This window comes from Psittacula echo (genome assembly GCF_963264785.1).
Source record: "Psittacula echo genome assembly, chromosome: 8".
Taxonomy (NCBI): Eukaryota; Metazoa; Chordata; class Aves; order Psittaciformes; family Psittacidae; genus Psittacula; species Psittacula echo.
In genome coordinates, this window is record NC_137744.1 from 21,803,933 (window position 1) to 21,823,126 (window position 19,194).

At 43.7% G+C, this 19,194-nt stretch overlaps 1 protein-coding gene across 3 annotated transcripts in view; it reads left to right on the forward strand.

Annotated features, from left to right (window-relative positions):
• The window catches only part of FGF13 (fibroblast growth factor 13), a gene marked incomplete at both ends in the record, with an annotated part of 244,521 nt that overhangs the window by 189,959 nt on the left and 35,368 nt on the right, over positions 1-19,194 (forward strand). For all 3 annotated transcript variants that reach the window (XM_080624792.1, XM_080624794.1, XM_080624793.1), the window contains 2 exons: positions 539-649; positions 6,425-6,528. In XM_080624792.1, the coding sequence (XP_080480918.1) occupies positions 539-649; positions 6,425-6,528 (215 nt within the window). The remainder of the gene's footprint in view (positions 1-538; positions 650-6,424; positions 6,529-19,194) is intronic.

A 19,194-nucleotide genomic window follows, 5' to 3' on the forward strand; every position in this document is an offset into this window, starting at 1 on the left:
TTTGGATGCTCTGTACTCTTCAGAGCAGCGAGGAAGGGGGGTTTGTTTATTAGAACTGCCGCAGCTCCTGTGCTGAGCGTTTGCTGCTATATATTTAGGCTCTCCACTGTCACTATGGCTCTTATTAGCGCTATCGTAGTAGTCCTCTTTCTCCTCTCCATTTAAGAACTCACATCTTTTTAAAAGGCGGGATACGCTCTTTGCCAGCTCATTCCTAATCTTAAATGAGATAGGGCTGAGCTCCTGAGACCAAGCAGCACACTGTCGGAATTTGTATTCACTGCAAGTAGATTTTACTGTGCTACCTACACTGCAATCGAAAGTGGTATTTAATGATTTTGGCAATCGATTTCATAGGCATAAATGTGGTCTCCCAACTGAAAAGTGTTGCAAAGCTGGTTGCCCTGCTTTTGGTTTGGGTCTTTTTTCGATATCTCAGCCTTGAGAAGAAGCCTGGAGGTTTGGTTTTTAGCATCCTGCTCGCTTGGAACAACACTTCAGGATTTCCCACATTAATCTCACTGTTGTTTCTTTACAGAGCCTCAGCTTAAAGGTATAGTAACAAAGCTATACAGCAGGCAAGGATACCACTTGCAGTTGCAAGCAGATGGAACAATTGATGGAACAAAAGAGGAGGACAGTAGTTATAGTAAGTGACATGAGAATAAATGGTGTGTTTGTGAATTGTGGTGTCTCATTCTTCCCATCTAGGTCCATTGGAAACTGTTGTCCTGGGATGACTGAGTGAGTGGAAGCGGCATTAACACTGTGCTCAAAGCGCAGAAATCGTCCAGACTTACTGGGTCTGAGAGAAACACTATAAAAATCCCTTATAGCAATATTGAACTAGAGGAGGTGATGATGACACATATGACAAACAAAGCAAATGTTATCTCCATGGTAATCCAGAGAAGTTCCTTGCTGTCCTTTGGATTTTATTAGGAGGTTTTTTTTCCAACAGGGAAAATTTGCTCGCCTACTCAGAGCGCCTGAAATAGAATAACACTATCTCCACTCTTAAAGAGGGGCTCATTCAACCAGAGCCGTGTTATTTCGCACAATGAGAGTTCATCATTTTGAAGTTCACATTTTGCTGTTACTACTATTATTTTTTACCCCGTCTAAACTTAATTATACCTTCAGCTTTTAACCAGATTTCCTTCAGCTTTTCTGTGAAAACCCTTTGGGTCTTTTGGGGTTCTCAAATTTGAGAATTAATAGAAAACAGGAAAAGATGCCTCGAGCATAGATTGGGTGCATGTAAATCATAGAATCATAGAATAGTTAGGGTTGGAAAGGACCTTAAGATCATCTAGTTCCAACACTCAAGTGTTTCACAGAGCTTACACTATGTTACTGTTCTGAAAAAGAGAATTAGGAGGCACAAGGAGTTTTGAGAAGGTATTTAGGGCCACTAGACAACAAACCACAAGATCAACAGGCGGACCTGCCTTTTTAATTGTTACAAAGCACAGATTTAAGTGCCATCCTTTTCATCTGAGAAGCATTTGCAGGTGAACCATCGTTTCATTTTGCAGGATGGTAGAATATGGCAGAGTGAGCACTAGATGCAGTAGGAAGTATCGTATCTTGTTTGTCCAGTCACTTGCTCCCACCCTTCCCCGCGCCCTCTTTAATCCTCTTTGCATCCCTATGTTAACTTCTGAGCAGTGGCAGGAAGGAGCTGGCTCTGCTGCTGGAGGTCTCCTCTGCAGCCACTGAAGGTGCTTGCCTTAGGGCAGAGCCTAAGCATGGGATCTGTTGGGACACTGGCTCCAGGTCCCATCCTTACTGGCGGCATAAATACCAGGTCGGTGCGATGCTGAGAGGCTGCTGCCATCTGATAGAGCTCTCCTCAGTGCAGCCACAAAATTTACTCCAAGGATGATCCTTACGGACCTTAAACGTTGCTTTTCTTTCAAGTGAGTGATCTAATATTTATGATTTTTTAAAAGTCAGTACAGATCAGTCAGGATTTCAGGGTAATTCTGTTAATTCTCTTAGAAGAAATAGGCAAACTTTACTATTGCCATCAAAGCATGACATACTTGCAATGTCATTTTTTCATTCCAATACTTTGCTCAGAATCAAATCTGTAATAAGGATTCTGAGATGTGAAACAAGATAAAACATACGGAAATACAAACGTGTCTGTTTCTAAGATATCTTTGTTTTCACTGGGTCCTTAAATTCACCATAACCTGGTAGATTACAGAGGAAATCATAAAACCTCTTTGTTGTTGGATACCAGCCTTCCAAAATGTTGAATACTTAAATATAATGGAGTTAGCACAGAAATGGTTGCAGCTGAGCTGCAGTATCTGAGTGTTCCAAACAGAGGAGGGGTTTATCATAAGAAAACACATGCTTTTATAGATGCTCCTCTTTTATTTAAGGTAGCTGTATGGACCTGAATGTCCTACAGTACTAAAATTATCTTAATTGCGATATTTTGGGTGGAGCTAGTAAGACACTGATTTATGCTGTGGATCAGAGGCCACATAAGGGGCTCCCCCCAAGGGCTTGCTCCCATGAGCGTTAAGTGGATCAGGCCCCCTAAAATCCTGTCTTCCAATATCTGCAGACACATCTCTCCTTTACCCCATAGCACTGTGGGGAAGCCACAGGACTTGCAGTCCCTTTCAAATGCGTGGGGGCTCCTTCTCCAGTGTGTTCTCTTCTTTGTACCTCCTGAAGGATCGCATTGCTGTTCCCTTTTGCCACCTTCACCGACTCTAAGACCATTTGCAGTGTAATAGTTCAAACTCCCCTTAATAAGAGGAACATCCTCAAATACAGCTCTAAGAGTGGTTGCACAGCACTAGGACTCTGCAGCTGCATTGCTTAGAGCAGCCCATGGCCAACGTCCATCTCTGCTCTGCTTTGTTTAACTTCACATTCTTCCCTATCCACGGTAGGGATGGGGACAGCTTGCAGCTCCCAAGAGCCAGCTTGCTCCTGACAGCAGCCTGGGGCCAGGAGTCTTCTCCATTGCTTGCTACCTGGAACTGGCTAGGAAGTTTGCCTGGAGATCCCCTTAGGCTCTGGAGCTGGGAGCAGATCCAGTGCTGCACATAGGGTTCACAAAAGCAAGGTGGCATCCATGATTGCAGGGAGTTTAAAAGCAAGCTGAGATTTTGGAGCACAGTTTAGGCAGGAAGTGAAATATGGATTTGAGGAGCCGTAGCACTCAGCAGAGCCTGGTTCTAGCCAAGAGTCCGTGTGATTTGAGGAAGTGCCTCATGGAAAGGACTTCCTGGCTGAGAAACAGATTTTGTCTCATTACATGTGTTAAATAGGGCAAGGTTTTAAATCAAAGCAGAATTTATCCCCCAATTTTGGCAAGACAAAGAGATTTCAAGACTGATAAAATAAGGAAACGTAGGGCACGATATCCTGCAGAAAGCATGCGAAGGTCCAGGTGGCCAAGCCAAGGATCGCACAGACCTCACAGTAATATATACGGTCATAAATCCAGCTGTGGTCCACTGCTGCTCATTTTGCAGCTTTAATTCTCTGTCATCTTATATTGCACAAGGGCCATAGCCAAGATCATCTCTCCCTTAGGCACCACTAAGTTTTTCATTGTGATGGATATTATATCCTTGTTTTGAACAGCGCAAATATGTAGGGAAAGGCTAGGAGGTGAATAACTTTGCATTAGTTTATCCTAACACAGATTGATCATAGTAGCAAGCAATTTATTTTCCTGTGGCTTTTTTTTTGCCACTATATCTGTCATACCTGCCTATATGAGGATCAACCCCTAGAAACATGACAGCATCTCAGAGCTGTTGTCCATGGCTTGCAGAGAGGGGGCTGCACGGCTCTGCTGCTGGCCCCATCAGCAGTCGGTGATCATGGACAAACCACTCACTGTTACAGAAGCCAGACTTGGACTTGCTGCTTGACAGTGGGAGCAATAACTGTTGATAAAGGGATGCCAATGTCCCCTCGCCTTGGAGGTGGCAGCTAGGGCAGCCTGGCTATGTGTCTGGCTGTGCATAGGACAGACTGTGAGCCCCTCCACCAGCCGGTCCCTCTCCCCTTCACAGCAGCAGAGCCAGCATTACTCCCCCACAGCCCTTCTGTAACTTCCCATAATCTGCACCACAGCAGCTGCTAATCCCACCGATGTCTAAACCAGAGTGTGCCCAACCCTCGTCTTACCTCAAAATAGAGCATGTAGGTTTATGGCAGGAAAACCTGTTCTGCAGCCAAGCAGAGCTTGCTCAGCCCCATATCTCTGCTCGCTTTGCCAGGCAGAGCACAGGGATCGCTCACTAAAACCAGTCTCTCTGCCTTGTGAGCTCTATCTTCTCCACTGTCCCAGGCTTTGCCCTGTCCTCAGCTGGTCGTAGCACTATTTAGAGTGGAGCCTGTACTTCTACCCTTGTGCTGAAAATACCCAACTCATACACACGCCATTAAGAAAGCACCTTTTAAAAGAGACCTCCAGGTTCTGCCTGTATACTGAGCTTTAAATTGGGCTCTCTTGCCTACACAGAGATCCAGTGCTGCTTTTGGGGGTTGAACTGCAAAAAAAGGACTCTCCAGGGGAATATTTACTGAGTCAGGCAGGGAATATCTTCTCCCCCAAATAAATTCAAGCACTTAATCGAATGGATGAGAAATCCATTTCCCTCAGCATTCCACTCACTGAAAATCTAAGTTTTGTTTGCCAGAAAGTGCACAAAACTAGAAGATTTATTTTTTATAGTGAAGAGAAAGCCATTTGTGTTGCTTGAGGCAAGCGTGAGGAGGGGCTGCATGTATCTGTGTTTGTGTCTGCATGTATGCTCGTGTATGAGGGGGAAAAAACCCAACAGAGGTATGATTTTATGATCTCCCACATTATTTATTAACTGGATATTTCTACCTGCTCTGCTATATGTCACCATTGTAGAAATTCAATGCTCAAAGGCCCCAAACTCAGAGCAGAGTAGCTGTAAATCACAGTGGGCCAACCCTAAGCCTATGGCACCTATGGCACTCCTTCTTCACTGAGCCTTGGACTGAGATGCTCAGATTGCAGAGCTGGAACAGGGGCTCTTTGTACCAGCATTAGTCCTTCATCCCCAATGCCCAGTGTTAACTTCTGACCATGCCTTTATCAAAGTAGGGCATGTGTGCATTTGCTCTCACCTTTTTCGACATGCTCTTGACAACCCCACACCCAGAATTTAGGTTCTGTAGTAAATGCTGCCAAGCTGCAAGTTTGCATTGAATTAAGTATGACCATTTGGGGGTTGTCAGGCTGAGAAAGGAATTTAAAATGGCTCATCATTCTTAGCTTATTCTTTTGAAATGAATACAAATATTTCAATTCCATAATTCAGTTTTAAATTGGCCTCAGACAGTGACCATAAATGCTACCTCTCAGCCTGAAGCAGACCCGAGGTTTCCAGCCAAGTAATAAACCATTGGAAATAAGAGCCAGCTTGGCATTATCTCATCCCGTCTCTGCATTTCTACAACAGACTGGAAGGAGATGCTTTGGGTTATGTGAACAGTTCTTGAACATTTCCTTAACTCCCTTTATTTTTAGTCTTTACTGTTGAACACGGAGTGCTGGATTCCACTCGTATTACTTGTGTTTGATTTTAATGTATCCATGAATCTAAGCTATGGCAGAGCTTTGCTTTTCTTTCCTTATTTCTTATTTAATTTGCCTCTTCACAAACCGGAATCTTCAGTTTTGAAGAGACATAGCTCTGCTTATAAATACTGCCACTATTAGCATGTGTACAAGCAGAAACGCAAGCAGAACATTGGGAGCAGCTCAAATTGAAAGCACAGATTTAGGGCTTGAGCTAAAGAATACGCTGTCATTTTATTTCATTTGAAAGTTATTGAACTCCGCTTTTTCAAACCCATTCTCCTCTCAAAGAGAGAAAAAAAAAGCCCAATGAGTTCTGAGTGGAAACTTTTTGAGATGTTAATGAAGGTTTTTAACTTTCCTGCACTTCATTTTGCTCCTTTTGGTCAAAAATGTTTACTGAATTTGATCTGAATTTGCAAAAAAGAAAGAAAGTTTTGATCATCTTGAAAAAACTTTGTGTTTGAATTACATTATTTCTGCACTGACTTAAAAGAGAAGGAAGCCACAAAATCCCAAAGTAAGTGTGTTTAATTCAGCTGGATTCCACTCACGAGGCAGGTGAGTCCTTTTAGTTCTCAGTGCCTCCAGTTCACCATCAGAACAGGGGAGTTACGTTGGTAACTTCTGTAGATAATTTAGGAGCTATTGGTGGAAATTGCTGCAGAAGGACACAATAATAGCAATATTCTACAGCACCCACTAAAATTAATATACGCTTTAATGGGCATTTTTTATCTGGTTCTGGTAATTATGGTCTAATTCTCTATTTACTCTGCATCCTCTAAAGGATTAATTTTGCTCTCCGTCTCCTTTCTCTCCTAGCTTTGTTTAACCTCATACCTGTGGGTTTACGAGTGGTGGCGATTCAGGGGGTTCAAACGAAATTGTATCTGGCAATGAACAGTGAAGGATACCTATATACATCAGTAAGTAAACACTTTTCATTTTCTTCTCACTAGAATTACGGTAAGAGCTTATGAGTTACTCATTTTCTGTTCCAAGGAATCTGCTTATAACCTATAGACATGAGATTTAACTGCAAATTCATTATACTGGTGATAGTCTTGTTTTCTATGAATCCATACGGATGCACAAAATCAGACTGCACCCGTTTGATATAAACTAATGATCCCAAAGTGGGAAATGAATAAAAAACCCCACAACAGAAAAACCCCAGACAGAAAAGATGCTTTCTCATGGCCACTGAGACTGATGGAGCTAATCAGTGCAGGGTACGGAGGGAAAGGGACAACTTGTTGAATCCCCCACATGCTTGAACACTTCCATATCTTCCAATATAATCTTTATCACTATTAATATGCAGGATTAAAGTAATTTTTTTTGCTGTTTGACTCAGAAATGGAATTAGGTGTGAAAATCTTAACGGCTTCAAGTTGCTCGATGAGTAAAGAAAGGTTTGATTAGCAGTTCTGACGAAGAATGACCGAATAATTTTGATGGCATCTCTCAAGAGAGCAAACAGTATTTTTAGGGGAAAAAGAAAAAGGATATTTTAAAAAATAGACTATTTTCCAATTAAAAACCTTTAGTTGAACAATGTTCAGGAGTTCTAATTATAATGTCTTGAACAGATTTTTCCCAGGATGGTAAATAGAGGAAAATGCAATTTATTATCTACTAGAAATTATGCTCTTCTATGACTGATCCCCTTAAGGTGCCTTTAATACTGATAGCAATTAAGTAAACTTATTGAAATCTCTCATTTGTTTTGCAATCCAAGGGGAAGCTTTGCATATTTTTCCTCTTGCCTCTGCCAGAGCAAAAGCAAAGCAGAGCCGGGTGTGCTGCAGGACAAGATTTCAGTGAACAGCATCAAACTCTGCTTTTCTTTTTACTCTGGCTATTTACTTAGGGCAGTTAATCCACAGATGTGTTTGCAGGGCTGTAGCCACGCAGTCGGATCATGCCAAGTCCCCTTAATCCCATGTAGTCATGGTCCTATGGCTGCACAGTGTCATTTACATTTGCACTGCGAATGTCCCTTTGCACTGTGCGGTTTCATTTCCATTAGCATCCTCAGCTGCGTTCCTGATCCTGAAGTCAAAGGGACCACAGAGAGAATGAAGCGTCATTGCTACTATCCTTCGATGTGAGGAGGAGAGGCAGAATATAACTTTTGTTTATACTAGATCCAGCTTTTAGCTTTATGAGTGGTTAGTCATCTTGGGCAGAGCTCACAGGTTCACTTTGGTTGTAATTTTTGGTATCTGCATTGATTAGGGATAGTTCTTCACATGGTCTCATATGTTACCATGCAGTGTGCCTTCCTTGAATCCTTCAGTACCTATGAACTTAATAGCTTATACCATGGCAAAATTAACTGGTAACATCCTTCTCTTTTCCCTTAGTAACAATGGTAATTTTTGTTCCTTCATTAGGCAGCTGTATTTTCTTACTATTATTCTTTCATTCTTCTTGGCTCTGTTGGGCATGACACAGCCCTAGACAGACTTTTGTCACATTGGTGTGTCCAAGGTTTCTATTTCTAAATACTCTTCACAAACACGGATGTGCATTTAATGCTGATCTACTTTGCCAAAGGCAGTTTCCACACAAGTTGTCAATAATCTTTAGTTTATCGTCTGGCATCTTCTGGTTTGGTTATTTTGTCCTTTAACATAATTGTAAGAAACAGGCTTGTCAGGCAAAACCTTACTTATGTCTCTGTCAATGCACCCAGGGTATGGACAAAGGCTGGTGAGGAGCATCTCATCGTCCCCTCCTTCACTTGCTATGCAAAAAAGGTTGCCAGAATTGCAGTTCCAGCACCATTTTTTAAGTGTTTCCAGCACTTCTTTGGCTGATAATGATCCTTTCAGCAAGGGATACAGTCTGTCAGTCTGATGTGTAGGAAATAGCTCTATATTTTGGGCTGGATTCTTGGTTGATGTAAATGAGTCCCGAGAGAGCTCAGCTGATTTATGCCATCTGAACACTCACCTGCTCAAGGGATGCCATCAGGAGTCTGGGGAGCAGATCAGCTCAAGGAAATGACATCCATCTACACATCCTGAGGGTTTCCAAGCCCTTACAGGATGCGTTCCCAAATGGGATTTGTCAGGAGCAGACAGATGGTAACATGGGATTAATCAGGAGCAAAAGTGCCACAAAATGCTGACAAATTCCTGACACGAGGATATAGGGAAAAATAGAAATGTACTTAGAGTGTAGATAACTATAACAGATAGTTACACCATTTCCAGACAGAAATTAAATTAGCATTGATGATGCAATGTAATAGGGGAGAGAACATTGTGGCCCATGTCATGATCACTTGCATTGGGTTTTATTGTCGCTCCAGCGCTTCAGTCATGCTTGTGTCTGTGCAGAGCCGCTTCCTTCAGATTGCATTGCCAAAGGTTATGGATTCATTTGGTAAATGGTTTGAAAAACACCCTACTGATATGCCAGCCCTGCTCCTCACCCCATGCGACTGTCTGTGCCTTGCACTTGATAGAGCCTTTTAGCCTGAGAGCACTGCGCCTGATAAGGAGGCCATTAAAGTCCATGGCAATTACCCCACTGGTAAATAGGTAAATAAGACATCTGGCTTATTGGAGGATAAATGGAGGCTCAGCTAAGTGCTTTCCCATACTCACATAGGAAAGCACATTAGGGGTAACACACCAGGTGTCCCATTTCCATGGATCTTGCACTAAATTGCAATATTAAATCTCAGTTTCATTTCATTTTAGCGACTGTTGTGAATTCCTGTGTTTTGCTCCTTATGGTGTATTTTTTAGGTTCAGGCTGTGCAGCAACAAAATTGAATTAGTTGATTCTGAGTGTCCTTCATACCTATAAAATACGTCCTGACCACAGTCCTTTAGAGTTGTTGGCAGAGAATATCATAGAACCCCAGACTGGTTTGTGTTGGAAGGGACCTTAAAGCTCATCCAGTTCCAACCCCTGCCACGGGCAGGGACACCTTCCAGAGCTTGCTTCAAGCCCCTGTGTCCAACCTGGCCTTGAACACTGCCAGGGATGGGGCAGCCACAGCTTCTCTGGGCACCCTGTGCCAGCGCCTCAGCACCCTCACTGGGAAGGATCATATCTGTGGATCCAGATGGGCTGAGAAAGTTGGGGCTGTTCAGCCTGGAGAAGAGAAGGCTGCAGGGAGACCTCATAACAGCTTTCCAGTATCTGAAGGGATGCTGGTGATGGACTATTTATTAGGGACTGTAGTGACAGGACAAGGGGTAACAGGTTAAAACTTAAACGGGGAAGTTTAGATTGGATCTAAGGAAGAAATTCTTTACTGTGAGGGTGGTGAGGCACTGGAATGGGTTGCCCAGGGAAGCTGTGAATGCTCCATCCCTGGCAGTGTTCAAGGCCAGGCTGCACAGAGCCTTGGGTGCCATGGTTTAGTGTGAGGTGTCCCTGCCCATGACAGGGGGGTTGGAACTTGATGATCTCAAGGTCTTTTCCAACCGTAACTATTCTATGATTCTATGATTCTATCTGTTGAGCTCTAGCTTTGGCCTTGCCTCTTCCTTCCTCGCAGTCTGCCACGATAGGAACTCAGGCATCTGACCTCAGAACTAGTCTCCAGTGTGGTTTGCTTCTGATCCAGTGACTGTACTCCAGGATGAGATGAATTTGCTCCATGAGGGGATCAGGGATGTGTAATAAATCTGCAGAGAACAGATATCTGTATTTGGCTGCCAGAGTTTATAGATAGTTTGCAGCATCTGTCAGTTACAGCAAAAATAAGATCTTTAATGTAATGATAAAAGCTCCTTGGGGATAAGGCATCAACGGAGCTAAGAAAAAACAGAGATATGATGTTAAAATAAATACATAATTGTCTACATTTGTTATAGAAGCATGTTAGAAGACCTGGATTCAGGGAAGGGAAGTGACCTTGGTCCTCCCTGCAGTCTCACCCTGCACCGAGCAGTGCCTCCTCTCACATTGGCTGGAAAACGTGTCTTCATATCACAGAATAACACACGTTTGAAATGTTTGGTGGTTTAATGTAGCCAGTTTCCTACCAAAATGGATGGGAGTTTGTGCAGCTGCACCTCCCAAGCCAAACACCACCCTCACTGTTTTATTTGGAGGGATCCTGTCAGGAGCTATTGGAAGCCATAGCTCTTCCCGCTGTTTGATGCTTGAGCATCCGTCTAAAATGAAAACACAGGGTTTGATTCATCCCTTCTTACACCAGTGTCGTGCTGCTGCAAGATGACTTAAACAGTGTTATGGCACTGCTGTCTTACGTAATGCAAAATGAATCATTTGGTATTCAAATGAAAGGTACCAATACCTTTGGTAGTTTGGGATGGCTTTTAGTTTAGCTTATTTTTCTCTCTATGAACCACCACATATGCTACGCTTGAGGTTTTCAGGGTTCACGTCCCATGAATTCCTTGTGGTCTTCAGTTGTCTTGGACAAAAGCGGAAAGTATTTTAAGGACCTCTTTGTCAGGCATGCAGTCCTAGAGCTACTGCTTTCACATTGAAGTGATTGTGATGTGACAGAGGAGGCTCACAGTGACACAGAGCACCAGTTCATTAAAGGGAAGACATGTATGTGGGTGACATGAATTGAGTGTATTGCTTGAATTTCACATCGGCTGAAGCATAACTCAAAATACAGTGATTTGAAGAAGACAGCCTGAGAACTTCTAGCTGTGTATTTGCTATGAACCATCATGTCAGTCTTTAAAATCATGCAATGACTGTCAGTGAAATGCAGATTTCTCCTATAGAACATTTCAGCCCATGTAATTCAGTGCTTGTTTAGCCTGGATACGTTCTCAGAAACTAGAACGAACTGGTGCTGCTCATTGCATCCTTCTGGCCAGTCTCAGGAGCCATGAAACTCAGCTTGTAAAGAGTGTTGGTTTTCCGTCTTGTCTTTTTCTGGGTTCCTGTGATCTGCCAAAGCATTTGATTTAATAGTGTAAACCACAACCGTGTCACACATGAGTATGTGTACAGCTGCTCCCAGGTTGGAGAGAAAGCCCTTGTGTAAGAGTAGTCCTTTACCTTGACCACACGTGGTGGGACCCTGTCTGTCCCCTCCTGCACCCTTCCGACCTGGAAATTCAGGGCATTTATCCTTTTGTAGGATGGGTATTGGGAAGTATGTTACATGACAGAGCTGTTTATGCTTGCTTTGTTGGCTCTTGTAGGATGGCCCTTATTTATGAGTTAATAGAGCTTTTGTACATGGCTTATTTTTGCCACAGAGTTAGAATGGGTTTAAGGAGCACTTTGACATAATACTCTGTGCAGAATTTTACCTATCATTTACCCCAAGAGAGCATTCAGCTAACATTGTCTTCTGTATGTAAAATAGGTTGGCATATATAAGTCTGATACCTGCACATAAAGTAAACTTTGCACGAAGCATACACACGGATTATAGCCAAGAGAACTGAAATGTGATTAAATTCGTAGATGGATTCAAAACTTGGTTTTGGCGACTTGGAGAGAAGGGAAGTTTGTGCATATTTTAATACTGAGCAGTGCAGTGGAGACCTGCTGTAGCTAATGGGAATGGCTGGGGCATTTATAATGAATTACTGGCAAAGAGCATTTTTCCACCTCAGGGAGATAGCACAAACCAAGAGATAGGGAAAATAATCAAAAGCTTCATCTGGTTAAATTTGCATGTCAGTATAAATCATGTTTTACCATGCAGACCATACTTTAATGTACTTCATTCTCTTCAGTGATGGGGTCTTCAGTCCAGCTGCAGCACATTTTTTTTTCATCACAACACCTTGCTCTGTGCTGGATAAATGTGCAACATCCTCACAGTGAGGAAGGCAGCTCTGGCATTGTGCTGACAGCCCTGCCTGCTCCCACTGCATGCTCTAAGGATGTTCCCAGGCATTGCAGGACCTGCCTGAACTGATAAATGTTTTCTGACACCTTCAACCACGGCCACTGCTCTAAATTATGCCAGCAGCTAACCTCAGCAGCTGCACACAGTTGTACTGTGCATTTTACAGCATCTTAACAGTGGTGTTGCAGCATCCCTGAGGATGCTGGCCAGGGCCCAGTGTGGGAGAAGCTTGCTGGGTCTCCATGCAGCATCGCAGGCTCCTGATTGCCCTGCCCAGACAGGTACTTCTTTAGGTTGTGTTCACAGGCTCAGCCTATTATGGCGGATCTGACCGTGAGTTTTGGGGTTTAGTTGTGAGAGGGACTGTGCAGAAGGGATCAGCAGCCTTGCCTGAGCTTGCTGTGCCTGTCTGGCCCTGCTCTGTGATGTGAGATGCTCCTGGAAGTCAGGTTCCTGAAGAACCGGAGCAGTACCCTGCATCAGGTCTTCCTTAATGACATATGTGCAGGTCTTTCCTAATGATACGTGCTGGTGCTGAGTGGTGGGGCAGAGAGATGGATGCTGCTTCCTTCAGGTGTTTGTCTCTGCCGAGATCAGTGCTATTCCAGATTTCAGGAGACAGACTGCTTGCTGTCTTCAGCAGAGAAGCAGGGAGAGCATCACCCTCCCATGGGATGATTAGTAGGAGACTCAGGAAGCTGAAAGCCTTGGAGCTATTATGCTGCTTTTCTCTGCAAGTCATCCCCCAGGCATCTGAAATCCACAGAAGTGTTGCTGTGTTTCCATCCCTCGCTGCAGGTGGTGGGAGCTGAGGATACTCAGCACCTTCTAAGATAAGGCTTCATATGAAGAGCCTAAGCATGAAGTGCACTGCCCAGATCCTGACAGACCTGCAGTTAGATGCCTGTGTAATGGTTTCCTGACAGAGTGGCTGTTAAAAATCAGCAGGGAAATTGGTGTTTGTGTAAGAACAGTTTTGATGTCCTGTGAGATAAATAACATACATGTGAAGTAGATAAAAGACTAGAAGTGCATCCACTCTCCTTGTTAGTCATTTGGTAATCAATGGCAAAGTCCTTGTGTGGAAAGACAGAAAGTCTTTATAAGCTCAGACTTCAGATGTTGCTCAGAGCAGAAATTTGGGTCTCAGGAAGCTCAGAAATGTGGCTGAAATGCCAGTGTAGCTCACAAGGCTCAGTTTGTCAGGCCATTGAACTGCTCACTGAGCTCACACTGACCCAAAACCATCATAATGCCAAAAAAGAGCCTTGGCGTAAGTTGGAGCTGGACCAGAGTTTGATGCTTTGGCACCTTGATCACACACCGTTTGCTTCCAGCATCACTTTTCAGCCGTGCACCATCAAACAAGGAGTAGTGACTTCCAGGGCTTCCAGCTACTCACAACTCACCACCGTCACATTGCAAAGCATGTTTGGCAAGCGGGAGTTGTAAGCAGATAAGAACTAGAGCAGACGGTGTGAGCTGCGAAGTGTGAGAACAAGAGCACTGCCAGGTTCTCGGCGTGTTCAGTGGGGATTGTAATTCAGATCACCAAACACGGGATTACGTTGCTGTGATTCAGCAGAACCAATAAGGAATGTGCCACTTTCCTCTCCTAAACCTGGTGTGGGTACTCCACGGTGTGACCCGGGGCATAGGTATCTGCAGGGTGATGTGTGTGCCTGGATGTGTATTAGTATTGAGGTGGATTTTTGAGCTGTTGCTTTTTTTCCCCTGATACATATAAAATGTAAAGCTCAGGAGCAAAATCACTTTCCAAACTTACCCTGGTGGTTTTAGAATGTGCCTTAATGAATAGAAAATACCATTATGAAACCTCAGCTCCTTTCCTACGCTCGCTTTCCCTTCTAGAAAGCTGCGTGCCTCCCCTACAGCTGCCCAGAAGGGCTTTCCCTCCCTCTCGTGCTGCAGGTTGAGCTAATGAGCAGCTCTTGTCACAGTGACTCAGCATCGCTTCTGCCTCGTTACACTCACACTGTAACCTGCCGACAAGATGGCTCACCCAGACGGCGCTCACCGCCAGCTGAAAATGCCCATGTGAACACGCACATCTCAACAAGGACGCTGGAACAAGCAAAGACGGTCTCCAAGGACTCCCCAGACCAACAGGAGTGGGTTGGTACTGGAAAACAAACTCAGAACTCGAGGAGAAACTAACCCAGGATGACAGCAAAACACAAGGATTCAGCACATCTATTAAATCTGCAGAAAGTGCTTTCCGCTCAGCACACCGTTCTGCTGGGGAGCTCCCAAACCAGTCTGTGATTCTGTGAATAGAACATATAATAACCTTTGTACTCCAGATAGAATCATAGAGTAATATAGTCTGGGTTGGAAGGGACCTTAAAGCTCGTCCAGTTCCAACCCTCTGCCACCTTCCACTAGATCAGGTTGCTCCAAGCCCCGTCCAACCTGGCCTTGAGCATTGCCAGGGTTGAGGCATGTCCTGAAATCATGGCTCACCAGAGGCTGGGGAGGTGTTATACTGGGATAAAATTCCCTTGTTCTTATACTCCCCCATAAGCATCTGCAGGGGCTTGAGGAAGATGTGACCTCGCTGGTCAGTCCTCTTGCTGCGTCTTATTGATGTTTCCTTATGGATTAGTTTTCAGGAGGCCCTTGCTACTTTGATGAGGAATCTCAAATGTGTTAGTTAACGCTGGTTCAGGATATGAAGGAAAAAAGCATTTGTGGTGGGAGTATGGGACTGGGGTGAGGATGGGCTGCAGGAAAAGCTGAATGAGGAGATGGAAGGGTGCCTGTTCCTGCATGTTCCTATGCCTGTTGATGTGTGCGGTTGTTGTGCAGGGCAGGGCCTGGAGCTTTGGCTGTTGCATCAGTGCTAAGACAAACAAAACTTGGTAGTTCCTGTGCTAAAAGTAAGTAAAGGGCAGTTCAGTTCCCAAAAATGACTATCCATCAATCCAGGCTAGTGTTAGATTGACAGATCTGTCATGTGGGGGTATCTGGAGTGACTTCATTCTACACATTTTGGTGTCTTTTTATCCTCATATAGCCCTGCAGTTGCAACAGTGCTAAGAGGAAGTAAATTCATCTCTGTTCCTACTTGGCAGCCTCAAGGGGAGTGTTTACTGCTTCCTGGCCGTTTACCTCTTTGCAAACCCACTGAAAGCGTCCTTTTCCTGACAGGACTTTCATTGCAAGTGATGAGGTGCAAAAACTGAGAACTCAGCTTGCCTGTAAAAGTTGTCATGGCATTTGCAGCGTTGCCAGTCAAAAGGCATCTTCTGAAAAGCCTACTAAGCAAAACCAATGGCGAGCCAGCGGGTGAGAAAAAGGGGTCGTTATCCCCAAGATTCCGAGTTTTGTGGTTGCTTTTAGGAAGTGCAGCACAACTGAAGGGGGTTTCCAAAGGAAACTCTGTTCTTTCAGTCACAGAGAGCCTGAACACCATCCTCTTGGCATAACTTCTCAATACCGAAACCAGAGACAACTGTGTGAGTCCTAGAAAGCAGGATAAATGTGGTGTGTGGTACAGAAGCCAGGCTGGGATAAAGGAAGCAGAAAAGCTGTCATATTTAGATTATACCTTTGAAGCCTTGGCTTCAGAAGCTCACATTTCCATAGAGAAGCTGCTTCTTGGAGTTAGACCTGCTGAATTCCTGGATGGAAAATCTAAAAAGGGACTAGGAAACAAAACAAGTCTGTTGAATCAAAATTGCATCAAGAAACTTGCATTTCCATACTGAAGTACTTTCATTAGGGTTAACAAAGGGATGCAAAATACAGAATGGATTAGGGAGTCTTTGGACTCCAATATAAGAGCTTTTACCAGCAGATGGGATGGTTTAAATAATTGAACTGATGAGACCTTTCATATTTCATGTTCTGAGGATGCCACAGGTGCTATCACATTGTTTTTCATTGTTGTCGTTTTACCCAGACAGCACTGAATATTGAGCTGCATGGCTCTTCTAAAATGAAATCCACTGGGGAGCTCAGCAAAACAGGCATGATAATTGGTGAAGTGCAGCTCTGTTTATTTAAAGCCTCAGGAGGTATCTAAAAATCAGAGCATCAGTTCCAGACGCACAGCACAAGAGGCTGGCTCCTTCGTAAAGCGCTGTTCTCCTTCCCTTACTCTGATGGCTTTGCAGATTAATGGGGGAGTCAATTTAGGCCCTTCCTCCTCATCCCCAGGGTATTTCAGATGTTAGAAAGTCCCATTATGAGTAGCAGTGCTCCTAGTGAACCCAAGTATTGGTGGGACCTTGCATTTGAGCTGACTGGGAATGGGCAAACCTCAAAAGACTTGTGAGGGCATGTTTCCTCAAATGACAGCTCCAAAACCTCATGTTATAACAAAATAGGTCTAGCAAACTGGAAAGAGTGCTCTGTTCCTCACCCTAGTATTACTCACAGCCTCCAACTGAACTGGAAGACCAGTATTTAAGTATATATTAAGTATTTTTCACATGAGGCTGCCTTGTGGAACTTGTACACAAATCAAAATCAGGCTTTCATCAATCTGAACGTTTCAGTTCAGGTTTTAGGCAAAAGTTCCCATCAATTCTCATACCATTCTTGTTACTTCACACCAGTGTGCTCAGATCTAGAGAGTCATCTGCTGCCAGCTGAGCCATATTGATGCTGACAGAAGGCACAATAAGCTCAGAGTAAATAAGTGAATGGTCTGAAACAGAGCAAAAAGCCAAAGAAGTTCTAATAAGTGGAATAGACACAATACAAAGTGCAGATCTGTTCCCTTTACCTGATGAACTAAGAGTTTAATGGGCTTGATATTGCAAGCCCTTTGCTCATGTAAGTAATCCTTACTCAAGCAAGCAGTTTCATTGACTGCCTGCCAGAGGGTGAATTAATTTATCGGAGGAAGATTTTAAGGATCTGGACAAGGCAGCCATTGATTTGCAATATGAAATTTCTCTCTGATTAAAAAATGAACAGAGCATTTAGGAGGCCAATGAAGCTTAATGACTAAAATAAATCCCGGCTTGCCTGGAGACATATCTCAAAGCCTGGAACGGTCATCAGGAATAGGGAGAGCAGCAGACTTCAGTTCTGGATGCCCAGAGGGTTTGCTTGGTATCATGGGCAAGATTTGATTTCTTGGCTTGGAGCCTTCCCTGGAACAGAATGTCCAGGGCTTCATTTGGAGCTGGACTAATGCCTTCCTATGGAATAATTCAGTAAGTGCAGAACCAGGTGTTGTGTTGTGCACAAATAATTCCTCTCTCCAAATGCCTCAAATTTGCTTTAACACTTAAAATTTTCTGGCAGACCCATGTGAAAGCCCCTGGTTCTCCAGGTGGGGGGAACATTAGCAGGAGGCTCTTTCTGCAGTGCTATCACAACACTAGGAGCATCGCGATAAGGTTCGTCAGTACAGCATATTTTCTTGCATGCCTGATGCCATGGGTAAGCGGGGATGACTGAGTTTATGTTACCACTGTTGGGCATCATGAAACTGGAGCCAATTTCATTCCCCTACTTTTGAAGCTCTTGACTTTAATTTGTGCTTTAGCTGCATCTGTGTGAAACAAAGATTTAATGGGTATTTAGACAATGGGATCTTGCTCCATGGGCACAGTTCAGCACAGACTTCCTTAGGCTTTTCCTTGGGGAAATTATTGCAGCTGTGATAGAAAAGACCTGGAAGAGCTTCATGCAAATTGTTGGTTTCTACCACATTAGTTAATTGTTTCCTAAATTTACATTTCTAATCAGTGAGAGGCCAAAAAAACACCTGTACTCTCTAAGCATTGCATTAACAGTTTAGATTTCCTTTAATTATACTTGTAGGAGCAATACCAGAATGGCATTGTAAATAACTTGTAGCTCTTAGAACTCAATTACAAATAATGCTTTTCTTCACAAAACTATGTTCAGAGCAGTGACAAGCAGAGCATATTCCCTGCTCATCAACCAATAGCCATTGCACTGATGATGTATCTTCCTGAACAGCATCGATCTGGTAGCACTAAACACACGTGTTTATGCATCATCTCCATCACAGAGCCTAACCAGTGCTGTGTTTAGAGGCCTTACAGTAATTTCCCCATGGTGAATCCCTGAAGATCTTGACATTTTCAGCTAAGAAGGAAGTCTTGATTTGCAAGTGGCTTGGCAATAGCTGTACTAAGGAAACCAAGCTCCTTTCGTGCTGTTAACTGAGAAGACGAGTCCAGTCGCCCTGGCTTGGCTGTGAATCATCTGATGAAGCTTCATTTGCTACCCAACAGCAAACCCTCTGCACTTGCAGCCCTTCATTTTATTATCACAGGAATGACAGTGAAAGAAGGCAAGTGATTTCTTTTTTCCCTCTCATTTAATACCAGGCTTTCTGTTGTTGAGCTGTTTTGTTTCCCTCTGGCTCTGACAATCTTCTAAACAGCAGCTGCTTCTCTTACGAAACAATTGGAGTTAACATGGGTAATTGTGATAGTTACGGCCTTTACTTTTTGATATAGCAATTATTCAATCTGTGCTTTTTACTGAGTCAAGCAATGATGGTAAAATCAAGTTGTCATTAGACTGATCTCTTTGGAGATTGCTACAGTAAGGACAAATCCAAACATCTCTACTCTACCTCAAAGCCAATGTTGAGTAACTTAGAACTGAGTTCCCAGTGCCTTGCACCCATTCAGGTTGTACCTTCCACATCATTGTGCCAGCTGCAGCAGGGCCACGTGCATTAGGAAGAGTTTGGTCCTTTGGCTGCTGTTTTGGCGTTTTGAAAGCCCTGTTGGTAGGAGTCCCGTGAGGTTTTACA